The sequence below is a fragment of the Myzus persicae genome, unplaced genomic scaffold (genome assembly GCF_001856785.1).
Source record: "Myzus persicae strain clone G006 unplaced genomic scaffold, MPER_G0061.0, whole genome shotgun sequence".
Lineage (NCBI taxonomy): Eukaryota > Metazoa > Arthropoda > Insecta > Hemiptera > Aphididae > Myzus > Myzus persicae.
Window position 1 is genome coordinate 1,819,635 of NW_019104044.1, and position 16,943 is coordinate 1,836,577.

The 16,943-nt window shown below is 30.8% G+C and overlaps 3 protein-coding genes across 12 annotated transcripts; 1 reads left to right on the forward strand and 2 right to left on the reverse strand.

Moving 5' to 3' along the window:
• Window positions 1-1,388: 1,388 nt before the first annotated feature.
• Window positions 1,389-6,280, reverse strand: LOC111037962 (non-canonical poly(A) RNA polymerase PAPD5-like). 5 transcript variants are annotated; one of them, XM_022320839.1, is made up of 11 exons: window positions 5,514-6,280; window positions 4,530-4,598; window positions 3,521-3,899; window positions 3,291-3,461; window positions 3,067-3,184; window positions 2,728-2,964; window positions 2,512-2,658; window positions 2,270-2,451; window positions 1,937-2,141; window positions 1,723-1,867; window positions 1,389-1,655 (listed from the first exon to the last, which is right to left on the reverse strand). In XM_022320839.1, exons 3-11 carry the CDS (start codon window positions 3,868-3,870, stop codon window positions 1,423-1,425), a joined length of 1,788 nt encoding a protein of 595 aa, XP_022176531.1. In that variant the 5' UTR covers window positions 3,871-3,899; window positions 4,530-4,598; window positions 5,514-6,280; the 3' UTR covers window positions 1,389-1,422. The 5 variants fall into 5 exon arrangements, with proteins under 5 accessions (XP_022176531.1, XP_022176532.1, XP_022176533.1 ...); XM_022320840.1 differs by having other exon boundaries at window positions 5,510-6,280; XM_022320844.1 differs by having other exon boundaries at window positions 1,577-1,673.
• Window positions 6,281-6,478: 198 nt separating this feature from the next.
• On the forward strand, window positions 6,479-11,414 carry LOC111037964 (glucose-6-phosphate isomerase). The gene is made up of 10 exons (XM_022320851.1): window positions 6,479-6,848; window positions 8,018-8,111; window positions 8,716-8,907; window positions 8,966-9,046; window positions 9,721-9,936; window positions 10,006-10,245; window positions 10,312-10,638; window positions 10,711-10,915; window positions 11,002-11,068; window positions 11,136-11,414. Exons 1-10 carry the CDS (start codon window positions 6,718-6,720, stop codon window positions 11,257-11,259), a joined length of 1,677 nt encoding a protein of 558 aa, XP_022176543.1. The 5' UTR covers window positions 6,479-6,717; the 3' UTR covers window positions 11,260-11,414.
• Window positions 11,415-11,997: 583 nt separating this feature from the next.
• Window positions 11,998-16,291, reverse strand: LOC111037963 (acyl-CoA synthetase family member 3, mitochondrial). Of its 6 annotated transcripts, none has more exons than XM_022320845.1 (9): window positions 15,570-16,285; window positions 15,342-15,463; window positions 14,631-14,839; window positions 14,249-14,557; window positions 13,790-13,946; window positions 13,500-13,700; window positions 13,290-13,435; window positions 12,454-12,684; window positions 11,998-12,395 (listed from the first exon to the last, which is right to left on the reverse strand). In XM_022320845.1, the coding sequence occupies exons 2-9, from the start codon at window positions 15,458-15,460 to the stop codon at window positions 12,004-12,006; spliced, it is 1,764 nt and encodes a 587-aa protein (XP_022176537.1). In that variant the 5' UTR covers window positions 15,461-15,463; window positions 15,570-16,285; the 3' UTR covers window positions 11,998-12,003. The 6 variants fall into 6 exon arrangements, with proteins under 6 accessions (XP_022176537.1, XP_022176542.1, XP_022176541.1 ...); XM_022320847.1 differs by having other exon boundaries at window positions 12,004-12,395; window positions 15,617-16,291; XM_022320846.1 differs by having other exon boundaries at window positions 12,004-12,395; window positions 15,558-16,291.
• Window positions 16,292-16,943: the final 652 nt, after the last annotated feature.

Below are 16,943 nucleotides of genomic sequence, written 5' to 3' on the forward strand. Positions count from 1 at the left end.
CTAAGGAATAGGAAATATTACAAGTAATAGTTGGAAATGAATTTGGGAATAGTTTTAAATTTATTAAGGGCACACATTTTGGCCTAAAGATGTTTATTACAAAAAAAAAAAAGAAAAAAAGTAATAAAACAAAACGTATTATTTATACCTTTCAAAAAAAAATATACATTTTTACATAATCTGGCGACATAGATAACAGTCTCCATAGTAACTATAGTTGCTTACTACTCATACACAGCGTTGTGGATACCTGTGCGTCATAAATCATAATCTAACATCTATTTACACTTTACCAAATAAACAATGTTATTGGTGTTTTTCCTTATACACATGCATATACATATATATGAATATGTATAAAATAAAATATACACATACATATATATGTAAAATATAAATTATTAATTTTCATGACGGTGTGAGAACAACGCAGTGCATTGTAGTAAAGTAACACTTATGAACTTAGTAACAATCGGTAAACTTTTCATACTTCACGCTTATATCTAAACAATGCTAACAAAAGAAAGAGAAAAAAAACCAAAACAACTTGTACATAGCACTCAATATTAGCATTAAGTATAGACGAAAATAAGCTCCTATGAACATGTTTCCACGTTGATGCGTTTATTAGTTTTTGAAAGACAGCGTGTCCGTACATAAATAACTTTCAATTTATTTGCACTCTTATAATAAATATTAAATAATATTTGTTTTACAACTACAAATTTACATGTAAATTAAAATTTAATTATAAAAATGACTAGGAACACAGTGGGCTTTGACGCGCGCGATTTTAAATGTTAACGCCACAGTTCTTTTATTTTTTTCAATGCATTTTGTGGCAGTGACGATTTAACTACATAAGTGGAGCATATGCTTTTATGCACATATATTTTAATGTATTCATTATATACATATGAAAAAAAAATTATATAAATATATGTATACCGCGGGACCAACAAGATGTTTTCCGAGTTGAATGAATTTGTCTTCTAACATTAGACATTTTCAAATGTACGAATAAATAAAAAAAAAAATTATGTGAATATTTAAAAAAAAAAATTGACAGCTTCATAAAAAATCGCTGTATAGTTCTATTTAATTATATTAATTTTTTTTTCAAAAAAAAAAGCAAACGCAATTTTAATTTTCGAATTTAATTTTAAAATATTTTTCAGAACTAATTATTAATTTTATATAACTTTGTTAAATATACTTTTTTCTATATAATAAATATGATTGTTTTAGATTTAAGAAAAAAAAAATCGTCGAAAAAGGACGATCCTCATGGTTTTTTTTTACGTTTTTGGTATTTTTGTTATTTTTTTTTTTATTTTATTTATTTTTTTTTTTTATATTTTAAGTTATCATTTACTTTGTCTCGTTTATTTTTTTTAAGTTTTAAGATTGGACGCGCGTATTTTATCTTACATCTTGGGTTTGGTTTTTTCGTTTTTGGCGTTTGCTTGACATGAAATTACCAAAGTGTGGTTGGTAATTTCCCGTATACTGGTGTTTATTGCCCGCATTAGGCCGGTAATTTTGATGGTGGTTATAACTATTATTGTAATTGTTGTTTGTGAAACCACGTTGTTGGTAATTATTAGCTGGACTAGTGCATATTATTCTTTGATTTCGGGTAGATGGGTGATTACCTAAAATTGTTTAAATCACTGAACATTAATTTGTAATCAATTGAAAATATTTTTCATTGATAATTACCAGAGTTAATCATTTGATAATTTTGTTGATTATTCCAGCTATTATGTCTATGATAATGTGGATTTTTACGTCTGGGTTGGTAATTACTATTCTGATCATTGTGGTCGCCAGCATCACTTAATTTTTCTATACTACTCTCAGAGTCCTAATAAATAAATTATACATCAATTATAAAGGAAACACAAGAACAAAATGAGTTTACATTGACACTTACAGATTCAGCTGATCCAGAACCAGAAGATACTGTAGAAGCTCTACTACTAGTAGTGGTAGACACACTAACATTGTTACTAATATTACTAGTGGTCAAGTAATTATTAATTATCACTCTTTGAGTATTTTGTAAGGCATAAGTGTCTCTAACCCACTGCCGGTAAAGTATAACTTTGTCATTAACTCGTACTATCCGTCCGAGTATACTGTAACAAAAAAGTGTTGTAATTTACATTAAAATAATATAAATTAATTCAAATGTAGTCTTTAATAGTTGAAAATGAATGACTCATTTCATTATATTTTATAAAAGTAAAATACATTAAAAACAAACCTAAAACTAGGTGAAACAATTTGAGGGTCGAGAGCAGCTTTTAATGTGGTAAATGCATATTCAAATACACTTTTTACTTGAAGAGCACCATAAGAACCACGACCAATATCATTTCCAGGGGTTAATGGATCCTCTATACACAAAATACTTGGCCTATGACCATCAGCCATGTCTTTTTGGACCTGCAAATAATACATTAATTAATGTTTATACTGTAGGAACCATATAGCATGTTCAATTACTTCGTCTTTAGATATGTATAGTCCACCATCTTTCACACGTATAGCTGTATGCATATAGTTAAATTTTTTGCCATAAAGTTCAAAGAACTCTATTAACAATACACCTAGATTGGCAGTGGGATAATTTAAATCTCCTCTAGGATGTAACTATATACAGAATAAACATAGGTGATACTTTTTTAAAAATATGAAGGAAATATTTTATAATTTTGGTACCTGCAAAAAACTGACGACCATAAGGATCAAACTATAAGAAGATATGCCTCCATAGAACACTTCATTCATGTCCCTCTGGGCTAAAAATTGTTTTAGCACTAACACAAGTTTGGGAAGCATTGGAAAAACATCCATATAGTGTTTTATCATTTCAGCTGACTTCACACCATTATTCATGTTAAAACTTATATCCACCCTAACATCAGTAGCCTTATCAGTCATTTTGACGATTGGAACCTAAGAAAAATATGTAACATTTAAAACACTAACGCTTAAAAAAATGTATTAGATCAATAATAATAAGACGATATTCACTATAGAAAATAAGAAATAACTCACCGATGCTTTGTCAAGAACCTGAATGTTTTCATTACAGACATTATTTTTAAGTAGAGCTTGAGCAAGTGAATGCAATGGTAATGTATCCCATTCACCTATTACTACCAGATCCATATCACTAAAGTGTAAACAATAGTAAATTGCAAATATATTAACAGTTTCATGGTTTCAATAAGTTTAAATAAGATTAAATCTTAAAATAGGATATTTAAGGGATACTTTACCTAGTGGGCAAATAAAGTCCGGTTCGAAAACTACCAAATACTTCAACTTTAGCTTTAGGCCATTCAGCATGTATAACATTAGTAACACGTTCCAGTACATCGAGCCGCATGCTATGCTCTTCTGGTGTGGCTGACATATATGCAAAAAAGTCTTCTATCTCTTTATGGAGGCTAAATTATTAAAATAATGATTAGTTAATTTTTTTTATTTAATTTAATTTCAAACATACGTGCAAATTGGTTGGCGGTCATAACTTTTTCCATGTCTCCATGGACACCCACCAAATTTGCCAATGTAATGAGCTTGCATTTTGTTCATGTCGTATGTACTGGCTATATTTGTGAACAAGCCGTGCTCATATAGATTACTAGTCTTGATTTCTTGATCGTCTATAGAGAAATCAAACTTCCAATCCAACGGTAACGTATATTCGTCCTCGTCTTCTTCCTCTTGAACAGTTTCAGTGCTATACTTATCGTCGTTACTGTCTGTATCTTCAGAGGAGTCCAAAATTCTGGACCAAAATTCTTGAGCGGGACCTACTTGTTCTGGTTGCAGCCAACCTATCTGGGGATCCATTTAATTCATCACTAATGCTGTATCGCACACTATAAAAAAGTACAATTTCATATTAGGTATAGTTCTAGAAATGTATCTACATTAAATGAAGCAACCAAAATTTAATAGAAATTAAAGATTACAAAAGTTAATTTTATAATGTTGTGCTATGTTTTAGTAATATACATGAAATATTTAAAGAAATACTCTGAAAGCCATTTGAAGTAAAAAAAAAAAATACTTTTTAGTTTTTACTAATATCTTGTATTAAGAAGCTTGAAAGATTTTAAATGTGTCAACCTAACATAAATTAAGAAGTTTATGTTATAAATTTAATATGAAATTAAAACTAATTAGATATAAGCTGTTGGTAAATATTAATTATAACTAAGTACTAAATTTTCTTTATTTTTCTAACATAATGCATGCATATTTTAGTTATGTAAGAATTTAAGCAAATAAGTACTTCATATGACCCTCACAATTTGTATCAAAGCCGAAAGTTGACAAATTCAAATAATGAAGATATAAGAACAAAAAAAAGCATGTGCTTAATAAGTTTTTCTTATTAAAAATGTAAAGATGCAAGTGAAGAAATAATAATAATAGTTATAAGATATAAAGTGATAGGTAATAAAGAAAACTGAAAATATACTTTTACATAAACATGATTCAAATACCTAGAAATATTAACAGCAGGATTCATTGCGCCTGAAGAGGACAATTCTTATTTTCTGAATATCAATCACCTTAAACCCAAATGTTCACACTATTAACCATATTTATAAATAATTTTTATTAAGTAACATATTTAATGTGGGTGTATCTAAATGGTCCAAAGTTATTATCTTGTTGCTTTCAAATTGTAATGATTTGTTTTCATTAAAACGTATGCAACCCCGCCCAATAATGTCCTGTTAAATTGAGGTTTAAAACACTTCTATAAATTAAATAAACAATAAAATTTACCGAAATAGGGAAGGATTTCCTCCAATAGTTACATGTAAGTTATAACAGTATACAACCTATATCTCTTTCAAGAAATATATTCTGAAACAAAATATTTTTGAGCTATATGCCACCACATAGTTTTAAATAAAGCTTTCAAAATACAACCACCTGCAACAGTTTGCACGTAGTTTAAAAACTGCTCTAGGCTATGGACAGAATACTGCACAAACAATTCCATGGTGGTCTAGGGAACTGAGAAACTTAACTGACGAAATATGACGGATATAAATTATAAATACATAATATTATAAATTATAATATTATGCGACAAATACAAAACCAGGATGAGGACGATTGCTGCTGCAGCCAACCCTCAGTGCCCCAGTCAAAATGACGAGTTCTGGCAGGGGGGAAGGGCGATTGGCAAATGGATACAGGTAATTAATGATATTATGTTGAAAGTATCATTCTAAAAAGTCCGACAACAAAGTGGGTGGAGGGGCGGGGGGGCGGGGGGTGAGGTTCGAAAGTTTCCACGGGGCGGACGCGGCTGGCTGATGACGGGGCGGGGATAGTAAAAGCGCGTGTGGTCCACGAGTGGTGGTGGCCACGGCGCAAGGGTGGACGCGAGGGGCATCGCATGTGTCCACGCACGGACGACGGGCCGGTGGCCACCTAAAACGGCCATTTTGTGGCCAGATATACTTACTTACCGGTGGTACGATAAATCCGACGTGAACGTCGACTGGCGCGTGCGGTCCGGTCACGACTGTTCCGGCCTCCGGGACGACGTGTTTACGACGGCGGCCCCGTGAAACTTAATACGCCATTCGGACGTTTATCATTTTTAAAATGAAAAAAACAAAACAGTAATAATAACACACATGCGTGCATATGAATATGATGTATTATTTGTACCGTGCATGTGTATGAGTGTTGTTGTTGGTGTGTGGGTGTGTGCGTGTGATTTTTGATTTTCGAAAATCAGAATATTTTAATAATTGTGTTGTCCGGAAAAAAAATTGATTGCCCGTTTTCGGATAGAGCCAAAAGGAAACACCACTACTGCGACCACTACTACTATATATAATATATATGTAATTATTATTATTATAGTTTACTATGGTCTACTATTGTTCGTCTTGGAAACGAAAAAAAACTTATGATAAGACGATACGAGACATCGGCAGCGATTCCGTGTATTATTTTTTTCGTCAAACGATTAACGACGCGCCGTGAGATTTTAGCCGAAAATCTATTTCCGCGTTCGGCTCACAACAGTTTGTATGGTGTAATTTTTTTTCCGAGGAGTTATTGAAATATTATTATTATTATTATTATTCGTCGGACGAGAGGGAGCGATTTGCAGTGTGCGAGAGAGAGGTGGACAAATTTAAAATAACAAAATTACGTACACCACTCGCACACACGTACTATGTTGCGCGAGTTTTTCACGATTTTCTCAACCGTATTGGCGAATCGTGACAGACTGGTTTCCCACCCATGTCGCTCTATCGATAGCGCGCTCGCGCGATAGTCCGGCTGCGACGGCGTGCCGGTCGACCTTCCCCCTCTCCACCCCTCCGGCCGAAGCTTTATTTCGGTGTACCAGTACCACAGAGCCTGTACCTTCGCCGGAACGCTGTGAGCTGCGTAGAGTGATTAGCGAATACGAGAAAATCGAGTTCTCCTTCACGATCACGACCATTAGATAATAAAAAAAATAATAATAATAATAATAAATAATAATAATCCCGACACGTCGTCTACAAAACCGTCGGAGCTCGGTCTGCTCCATTCACTTTGCGCAACGCCGTCCGACAGGAACGTTTGACGTCCCCTCGTAACCAGCGCCGTCGAGCACCGTCTTCACACTCGCCAACGCCGACCACCCCCGAACGAACCTCCGACTGAAAAATGTCCGGAAAAGTGCTACTCTCCGCCGACGCGGCGTACAAGGCCCTGGCCGAACACTACGCGTCTGCCGGTTCGTCGTTGAACATGAAAAATCTGTTCGCCAGTTCCAGCGACCGTTTTGACAAGTTCAGGTGAGCTGCGATTGTACCTACCACTAAAATCATCTTCGAATTATCATTCATCCCGTCTGATCTAGCACGATATAGGTTTTGCGTTTTGCGTTTTTTGGATTAGTCTGCGACTGTGCTTCGATCAGCATCTGGCTTTTCCTCAGAGTATTCCAATGACAGGGGGGTACTTTTTAATGTTAAGAAATATGGAAATAAAATAATACCGTTATTGGTACTCATGTTTAAATTATAATAACCAATTAAAAAAAAACCTGTTCGATGGTACTATGATCACCTTAAGCTCCCCCTCCCCTTAATGTGTCATTGATGTACTGTTTCATGAGACGGGTATTTTGAATTTTCCAGCAAGTTGTAATCGTTTTGTGTACAAATAATTACACTTTGTGAAGCTACTCATGGGTATGCCTTCTGCACTTTTTTCTCGTACTTCTTATCTACGGTCAGATAATCTCGGGAATATCCTCTATTCTAGATTTCTTAGGTGGATTTTGAATTTTCATACTAATTATATACCAAAATAATTTGTACTGAATTAATAGTTATCATAATATTTAAAAATAGGTCCTATTCGTTACCTAATAACTTACATATTAGACAGTTTAAAGTCTATAGACTGGTTTGATTATAAGTAAAATTTATTGTAATGTATACTTTTTTAACTATACCTATTTTGTGCATTGTGTTATTGCTACCTAGGTATTTATTTTCTGCATAACAGTAAAACCGTGGATGTAAACCATAAAACCATGTTTTAAACATTGACCCTCAAACAAAACTAAATTTAAGTACCTAGATATAATATCTTTATGATACCTATATAAATATGAAAAGTGAATTGTGTTTATCAAGGATAATGTAAAGAAAGGAACAATATGGCCTATGGGCTATGGTCAATGGTCACTTTTTTCAAGGTTATTCTTTGATCGTGAAAAATGATTTTTTCCTAGGTCTTATAACCTTGCGTTCTAATATTGGTTCAACATATGGTATTTCATAATTTAATAAATTATTAAACCTAGCTATGTAAATTAAAATTAAATTCATTTAAAAGAGGTATTTTGATTAAGAAAAATAATATTACATTTATTAATAAAATCATAGTAATTTGATGGATAGCTTATTTATTAATTTTAATGATTAATTTATACATTCTTTTTTTTATATTTTAGCTTACGATTAACCACCCCAAATGATGGTGACGTGTTACTTGATTATTCAAAAAATCGTGTGGATGAAAAAACTTTAGGTTTATTGTTTGATTTGGTAAGAACATTTTTTTTTTATTATTCACTGACCTTTAAAAAAAAGAAAAATGAATGCCCTTGAAATTAGTTTGTGAAAGCTTATTTGATTATTAAAATATGTAATGAATATTAATTCAACATGAAAGTAAATTATTGGAATTTAAAAATATATACAGATGGGCTTAACATGTTTTACTGTTTTACTAACTTAGCTTTGTAGAAAAACAATCATACATAGTAAGTATCCTATAATATTTAAATATTTACTATAGTCCTAGCCACGTAAATTGGCTCCTGACCACAGCGATCAACGAGACATACCCAGCCTGTTAGCCGTGGGTTTTCAAACTAAACCGGTTATTGCTGCTGGACTTGTACATTAGGAAAACCACTGTCTCGAAATAGCTGCTAGGTTTGTGAGTCTGGGGCCACTTTTCGTGGCAAGAACTTTAAGTACAAAATTATTTGTAAAATCAAAAAAACTTCCAAGAGTAATAAAAATACATTTATGTAAATAAAAATATTGTTTAAAGTTAAATCATGTTTTTGTCTTAGTAAGAAATCCATTACTTTTAATGTTTTCTTTTATATTAAATAATTAATTTTAATTTTAATTGATTTAGGCAAAATCTCGTAAAGTTGAAGAAGCTAGATCAGCTTTGTTTGGTGGTGAGCGAATCAATGTAACAGAAAAACGACCTGTGTTGCATGTAGCCTTACGTAATCGGTCTAATAAGCCAATAGTAGTTGATGGTCAAGATGTAATGCCAGAAGTTAACAGTGTTTTAAAGCACATGAAAGAATTCACTGAACAAGTAATTCTTGTTACCATAAATATTTTGAAAATTTACAACACATTTTTTTATTGTAAAGGTAATATCAAAGAAATGGGTAGGATACACAGGAAAACCTATTGAAGATGTAGTCAATATTGGTATTGGAGGATCAGATTTGGTAAGTTTTTTTGTATAAGTTAAAAACTTATAACCATTATAGATTTGAGCTATTTAGTAAACTTACTTTAAGTTTTAAAATGTAAAGAAAAAATAGGATGTTAAGAAAAAAATACAGATTTCTCTATTTGCAACTAATTCTGTATACAATAAGTTGAGAAATTACACAAAGAACTACATTAGATATGATGTCTGAGCTGTATTTGTGTCTAGTACCTATCCATATTTTATTTTTATTTTTGTTACATTTTAATTTCAATTTCAATAGTCATAATGACTTAATATTTTGTTTTTGTTTAGTTATTGTTATAATTATTACCCATTATTATTCAATATTCACCCAGACTAACAATAGTATGGCAATCTAAGCGTTTTTATCTTATATCACGTGATTTGAGCTTCAACTTTTTCAAGGTTACAGACAACCAGTTGACTTTACTATTCAGTATTCAGATAATTGACTCAATGCTAAAATATTGTATTGTATTGTTTAAACTATACAAACTCTGATATTATCTTATCTTTCTTATCATAATTGGTTCTAATTTACAGAAGAATAATTGTTTCACCTTTAAATATTTGCAATGTCAATTAATTAATATATTTTTAGCGTATATTAAATAATTAAGTAGATTGTAAAAAATGTAATTGATTTATTAATTTATATTTTTCCAGGGCCCATTAATGGTGACAGAAGCATTAAAACCTTATGCTATAGGTCCCCGTGTTCATTTTGTATCTAATATTGATGGAACACATTTAAAAGAAGTATTAAAGCTGGTTAAACCAGATACGGTGTTGTTTATAATTGCTAGCAAAACATTTACTACTCAAGAAACAATAACAAATGCAACATCTGCTAAGAAATGGTTTTTGGAAACTGCTAAAGATGTAAAACAATATATACATTTTTGTTATTTTACCATTAATTTACCAATTTTAATCTATAACTTTATGTAGGAATCCAGTGTTGCTAAACATTTTGTTGCACTCTCTACTAATAAAGAGAAGGTAACCGAATTTGGAATCGATGAATGCAATATGTTTGGTTTTTGGGACTGGGTTGGTGGACGTTACTCACTTTGGTCGGCCATTGGTCTTTCAATATGCTTATCTATTGGTTTTGAAAATTTTGAATCTTTATTGAGCGGTGCACATTTCATGGATCAACATTTTGTCAATGCTCCATTGGAGAAAAATGTTAGTTTTTTTTTTAATATTATTGCTTTCAGTTAACTGATCATCATTTTTTTTTTTTGCTTTCAGGCACCTGTTATTTTGGCTTTATTGGGAATCTGGTATCATAACTTCCACGGTGCTGAAACACATGCACTTCTTCCTTACGATCAGTACTTACATAGGTTTGCTGCATACTTCCAACAAGGTGACATGGAATCTAACGGAAAATCAGTTACCTTAAATGGTACTCCAATTTCATCATATTCTACTGGGCCCATTGTCTGGGGTGAACCTGGTACAAACGGTCAACATGCATTTTACCAACTAATTCATCAAGGTACTCGTCTCATACCTGCGGATTTCATTGCTCCTGCTGTCACTCACAGCTGTATTAGTGAAGGAATTCATCACCAGGTAGCTTAAGTTCATAGTAATTAAGTTCAATTGAAATTTGAAATCAAAATTAAACTTATTATTTATTTACAGATTTTGATGGCCAACTTTTTGGCTCAGACTGAAGCACTCATGAAGGGTAAAACTCCAGATGAAGCGCGTAAAGAGCTTGAAGGGTCGAATTTAGACTGTGCTGAACTTGAAAAGCTAGTAGCACATAAAACATTTTCTGGAAATCGTCCAACCAACTCAATTGTATTTAAGCAAATTACTCCATTCACATTGGGATTATTGATCGGTGAATACAATTTTATGACATATAATATATATACATAGATATTTTTAACAGGTTATTTAATTATGTTTTCTATACATTTATTATAGCATTGTACGAACAAAAAATATTTGTCCAAGGTATTATTTGGGACATCAACTCATTTGATCAATGGGGGTAGGTTTATTTAATTAATCATAATTTTATTAAATTTAGCCTAAATTTGTTAATGGTTTCTTTTTAGTGTTGAATTGGGCAAACAGTTGGCCAAAAAAATTGAACCCGAACTTAAAACTCCAAACAAGATTACAAGCCATGACTCGTCAACCAATGGTCTCATCAACTTTATCAAATCTTATTGGTTATAAACCATACGGGATTAATTCAGTCTAATTTTGTTATTATTTATTAAATTGTTTATTTAGAAGGCTAGTATTTATGTGAAAACAAATTATATTTTTATCATTTGTTTAATTTTGTGTAATAAATTATTAGAATGTGATTTTTAATCACTTAACATCAATCTATTTGTTAATTTATTTTTTGTATAAATATACTTAAGTCTTTATAGTTCAAATATAATATAAAGTATATAATTTTCAGATCTTCAATAAAATGTTGGCTAACTACTATCGGCTTAATAAAAAAAATACAATTTTTCAATATAAAACTAAATAGTACACATTTCAAGCTTAGCGCCTTATGAGAAATAGTGTTGAATACTCACATATATCTGTATTATTTTAATTTTGTTTGGGTTTCAAATATTATAATTATATATCTGAGAAAGAATTCAAATTTCAAACCAGAATTACTTATAGTTATTGAAGAACAGAATGAATAAAAAAATTTTCAGCCATGCTTTAAAATCGAGAAGTATTAATGATTTGAACTTAATTTAATCAGAAAAATGTAAATGATAAAAATGATTAAATATGTGTTATATTATAGTGGTTGTAAGTATCAATATTCTTATAAACAACACATAAAATATCCACAACTCATATAATATAAAATATTAAAATATATAATATTAATTATATGTTAATAACAAAACAAATAACCTAATAATAATGTTATTGATTATAATAGTCTTAATAAAAATAGTTCAGTTAAGTTTCCAAGTACTTTGAAAAAGAATTTTTTAGTAGCGATTTTTTATCCACCTTACCCATAGCATTCCTAGGTACTTCTTCAACAATGTTAATTACAGTTGGTATACTATATGGTGGTAATACAGTTTCAGCCCAACTTTTTAAATCCTTTTTAAATTTTTTATGTTCGACATTAGTATGTTGTTCATCAATTACAATCAAAGCACCTATTCGCTGTCCCCATGTACTATCTGGTAATCCAACCACAGCAATATCTTTGATACTTTTGTTTTGTAACATAACAGTTTCAACAAACAAAGCACTAACTTTATAACCTCCGGTTTTGATTATATCTATTGATGTTCGGCCTAATATTTTAAAACTATCATCAACATAGGTCACGGAGTCGCCTAAAAACAAGATCATTAATTAGTAGAATACACAGGAAGCATTTATGTTAGAACTTACCAGTTTTAAACCATCCGTCTTCAGTAAATTCTTTTTTTGTTGATTCAGGTTTCCGCCAATATTCCTTAAACACATTATTCCCTTTTATTTGCAAATCCCCGCTATAACCTTCGTTGCTATCATGCTTTTCTGAATCCATAATTTTTGTGTTTTCACTGTCCCCTTCCAGTAATATAATGCCGTCCTTAACAATTCGGACATTTACACCCGGTAAAGGTTGACCAACAAAACCTAAGATAACAAGTAACACATTTAAAAAAAAATATCTTTTCATATTCACAATGCATAATAATATAATATAGTTCAGTATGTGTATGATTGCGGCGCCTAATTGTATTAATTTAGTCCAAGGTACTTAATAGCAATTGCTCATTATATTCTACATATTATTTGAAGTTATAAATGTATGGATAGTTGTAGAAAAAGTAAGAGTACAATACTGGGTCGCACGAACAATCATTAAACATTTAACGAATCAATAGTGAGCTACTGGTCCTTTAAGCAAGGTTTAGCAGCCCATGATTGGACCATTAAATTTTATTGGGCCGTTAAATTAATACATTGCAACCGGACATTCATATCATTTTATAGTGCAAAGATCAGTAATAGGTCTTTCAAACTCCGTGTTTTTTTTTTTAGACGGGAAAAGTACAAAATGTATTTAACTTGTTTTTGTGCATGTTAAAAAATCGTAGTAAATTATAAAATCTTATATCACAAGTTCGATATTATAGTTTTTTTTATTAGCTTGTAGTTAATATACTATTACACCTCAACAATTATGATATTATAGATAAAATATTAAAGCTTACTTTATAATTTGTAATAATATTTACCCGGTTTTCTTTCACCATTTAGAGGATTAGAAAGAGCCATTCCAATTTCACTCATACCATATCGTTCTAGTAATTTATGACCAGTAATCTGTTCCCAACGGCTAAACAGTGTACTGGGTAATGGTGCAGAGCCACTAACCATTAATCTAAAACATAATTTTATATTTGTTAAAAAATAAATTTAACATTGATTACAAAATATAGACTTGCCTGATTTTTTGAGAACAAACAGCTTTAACATATTCTACCATTCTATCATTTTTTTCAAACATTTTTTCATAATTTTCGATAAGTTTTACATACATAGTTGGTACACCCATAAACATATTTACTCTGTATCCATAGTATTGTTCTATAGCTAAGAGCCATGTCCACACATCAGTAGCATTAAACTTTGGTAGCATAACACATCTGAAAAACATTCACTCAAATGAAAATTCTAATAAACAAATATTATAAAGCAGTTTCAGAAATGTGTGTACATTTTTGTACATTAGTACCTTGCGCCTGAGTGTAGTGGACACATAAGTGCATTCACAATACCATGGATGTGATTCAAAGGTAGAGCGTGGAGAATAACATCTTTATTAGTCCAATTCCAAGCAGTTTTCAAACAGTTGATCTGTGAATTTAAATTATGATGTGTCAACAAAACACCTAAAATAGTACAAAATACAAATATACAATGTATTATATTTAAAAAAAAGTTGACATGTAATATATGGCGCAAAGAGTTTTTTAGTAATATATATTAATACAAGCCGTTCATATTATTATATTATTATTATTATTATTAAAAGTTTGAGATTGCTATTATTTTCCATTATATAAGTTTAAGTAAATTGATTTTTTTATTTTAACTCATACATATTTCAGTACTGTGTATTATATATATTTCATACTATTTATAAGGGAACCAATGATACAAGAACTATAATGACAATATAATATTTAATTACCTTTAGGGGAACCGGTTGATCCAGATGTGTAAATTATCATTGCATTTGACTCAAAGAACTGCTCATCGCTTAAATTATTGTCAGTATTTAATAATTCTACTTTATCATTATCTTCAAATGATGTTTTACCAAGTGGTTTAAAATCCAAAGTAATATGGTCTTCAAGTAAAAGATACTTTTGATTAAATTTTTCAGCTAAAGGACGTACAATATCCTCAAACTGAGCAGTAGTTAATATGACTTTAGCATCACTATCGTTTATGAAATATTCTAACATAGCAGCTGGGTGAAGTGGACTTAAAGGTACAACTACAAACAAAAATAAAATTTAAATAAAATTACTTTAAAAACCAAAATAAACATTAGTTAAATAATGTATTACTTATTTGTCCACTCATCCATGAAGCCCATTGGGCAACTACATAAAATGCATCGTTTGGACACAAGATTGCAACGCGTTCTTGAATTTCTCCATGTAAAGATTTTTCTATTATTTTTGACAATGTGACACTGCTGTTGAATATGGAGGAATAAGTGTGTTCTCCGGATTTGTCTACAACTGCAACGTTGTTCGGCCATTGTGCAGCCAACCTGTAGGGAACAACTAATCATGATTATACTAAGAACAATTTAAAATAACCTAACCATAACCAATAGTATAGCTATTTGACCTCTTAAAATTTATAACAAAAAAATATATAAATAACCTAAAAATTGGACGATTCATGCTGGGAGCTGGGAAAGGTTAAGAAATGTTTGGGAATGACTAACAATAATTTTTTTTTTAATATTAATTGATGTATTGATAAGAAGGTATTTTTGTAATGAATTATTCATCAATCATTACACTATAATGTTAACCATTTTTTTTTATAGTTCAATCATTTAATGTTTTAATGTATGTACAACTGTACAGCATGTCTAAATCTTGATCAACTATTGTGCAACCTGATAATATATTCAACATTTTAAAGTTTTACAATCAAACTGTATAATGTTCTTAGTTATAACAGTATGTGCACTAGGAACAGTATAGAATAAATAGGTTTAACCTATTCTGTGCACTAGGTGCAATAATATCATATCTACCTACCTATAAATAGGTGCTAGAGAAGATTCATTCTTTGGTATGTTTTTGAATGCTTCGGAAGAAAGTTGTCGAATACAACAACTGTAAAAAGGTCTGTACAGCAATTTTCTGCACAACACCATTTTCTAAACGTGTTAAATTTTTAACTAAATTAGTATAGACACATCGTAATAATATATTAACAATAAAAAAAAAATGTTTTTAAAATATAAAAATTACTTATTAATTTACCAATTACAGGATGACGGTCACTGAAATGGTTGTTAGTTGATACGTACTTAATCGCAGTAGAAATGGGCAGCACACCGAGTTAAATTTTCGTAAATAATAAAAAAACAAGTGTACTATAATTGCGTGGTTTGCAAAATATTGAAGGTCAACACACAAACTCCAGCAGTCCAGCGATTTAAATTTAAAAAACAGTAACCAGAGACTCCGGAGTCGCGGTGTAGTGATTACAGTGATAATAGGCACCCGCCACCCACTTCTCAGATATATAGTCGGATAATCAGATCTCACTAGATATAAAATCATATATTGTAATATGACAACGTAGATCGTTTCGAACGATGTCAAAACACTGTACAAGAAGTACACTTTTTTATTATTTTTTTTATTACAGCAAGACGGTTGTCAGTAGGTTCGTGGGTAACACAATAACTGAATAAAAGTTTTGAAGTTTTTAATTACCTATTAGTGAATTATGATACGTATATCACGGTTAAATAATACTATTATGACAATCATGGGCAAGCGTATTAATTTAAAACATGAACTATGTGTGATATGAAATAGTACCTAGATATATAAACTATATATTTATTTATTTATTATACGGGCTGGGCCCGTTTTTATAATACATTTACGGTTATTAGTTGATTATTTTCAGTAGACAATTAGACATAATAAGAGGTGGCCATTAATATTTACAAAAATAATTCGTCCTAATAGAGAGCACGGCTACAATGAGACAATGCGTGCATTAATATTAGGATAAATATTCATGTATAATATTACAGGGACGGATTGGGCCATAGGGAAATCGGGAAATCCCCGATGGACCGCGTACTAAGTAAATAGCGGAAAAGTAGACTTAAATATAACCTAATAAATATTACCGTTGATTTTAAATTATTCATTCTATAATCAATGATATTAGTGATATTACGTAATAACAGTCTATAATATTATAACGTAAAGCGTTATAAATTGTAATAATATAATGTCTACAACCGAACTGAATAATAATATTAATTATCAATAAGAAATATTAGAAATAACAATAACTATACAAAAAATCAACCTCCGTGGACAGTAAAATAATTGGTTATTCGAGTTGTCGTCGATCAGATGGGCCGGCGGGTTGCGGGTAATGACGACGGCTTTGAATGCTGCAAGTCGTTAAATAAGAATATTTTTATTTTTAATTTATAAATTATATTATTTATATAAAATATCAATCGTCATTCAAAACCTCAGCACTTATCAGCACTCGGCAGTCAGCAGTTCACAATTTGGTTAATTTTACAATTTAATTACTAAGTGCTTAACTAGGAATATTTGATAAAATATTTTATATTACAATAGTAACTAATAGTTGTGAAT

Excerpts from the sequence above, each read along its gene's own strand:
- LOC111037962 (XM_022320841.1), bottom strand. The coding sequence starts at position 3,870 with ATGGATCCCCAGATAGGTTGGCTGCAACCAGAACAAGTAGGTCCCGCT. Across the intron at positions 3,185-3,290 it reads GGACTTTATTTGCCCACTAG|TGATATGGATCTGGTAGTAA; the intron begins GTAAAGTATCCC and ends TTTACACTTTAG. Across the intron at positions 2,142-2,269 it reads ATTGTTTCACCTAGTTTTAG|TATACTCGGACGGATAGTAC; the intron begins GTTTGTTTTTAA and ends TTTTTGTTACAG.
- LOC111037964 (XM_022320851.1), top strand. The coding sequence starts at position 6,718 with ATGTCCGGAAAAGTGCTACTCTCCGCCGACGCGGCGTACAAGGCCCTG. Across the intron at positions 9,047-9,720 it reads GTATTGGAGGATCAGATTTG|GGCCCATTAATGGTGACAGA; the intron begins GTAAGTTTTTTT and ends ATATTTTTCCAG. Across the intron at positions 11,069-11,135 it reads AACTCATTTGATCAATGGGG|TGTTGAATTGGGCAAACAGT; the intron begins GTAGGTTTATTT and ends GTTTCTTTTTAG.
- LOC111037963 (XM_022320845.1), bottom strand. The coding sequence starts at position 15,460 with ATGGTGTTGTGCAGAAAATTGCTGTACAGACCTTTTTACAGTTGTTGT. Across the intron at positions 14,840-15,341 it reads TCTCTAGCACCTATTTATAG|GTTGGCTGCACAATGGCCGA; the intron begins GTAGGTAGATAT and ends TGTTCCCTACAG. Across the intron at positions 13,701-13,789 it reads CCACTACACTCAGGCGCAAG|ATGTGTTATGCTACCAAAGT; the intron begins GTACTAATGTAC and ends AATGTTTTTCAG.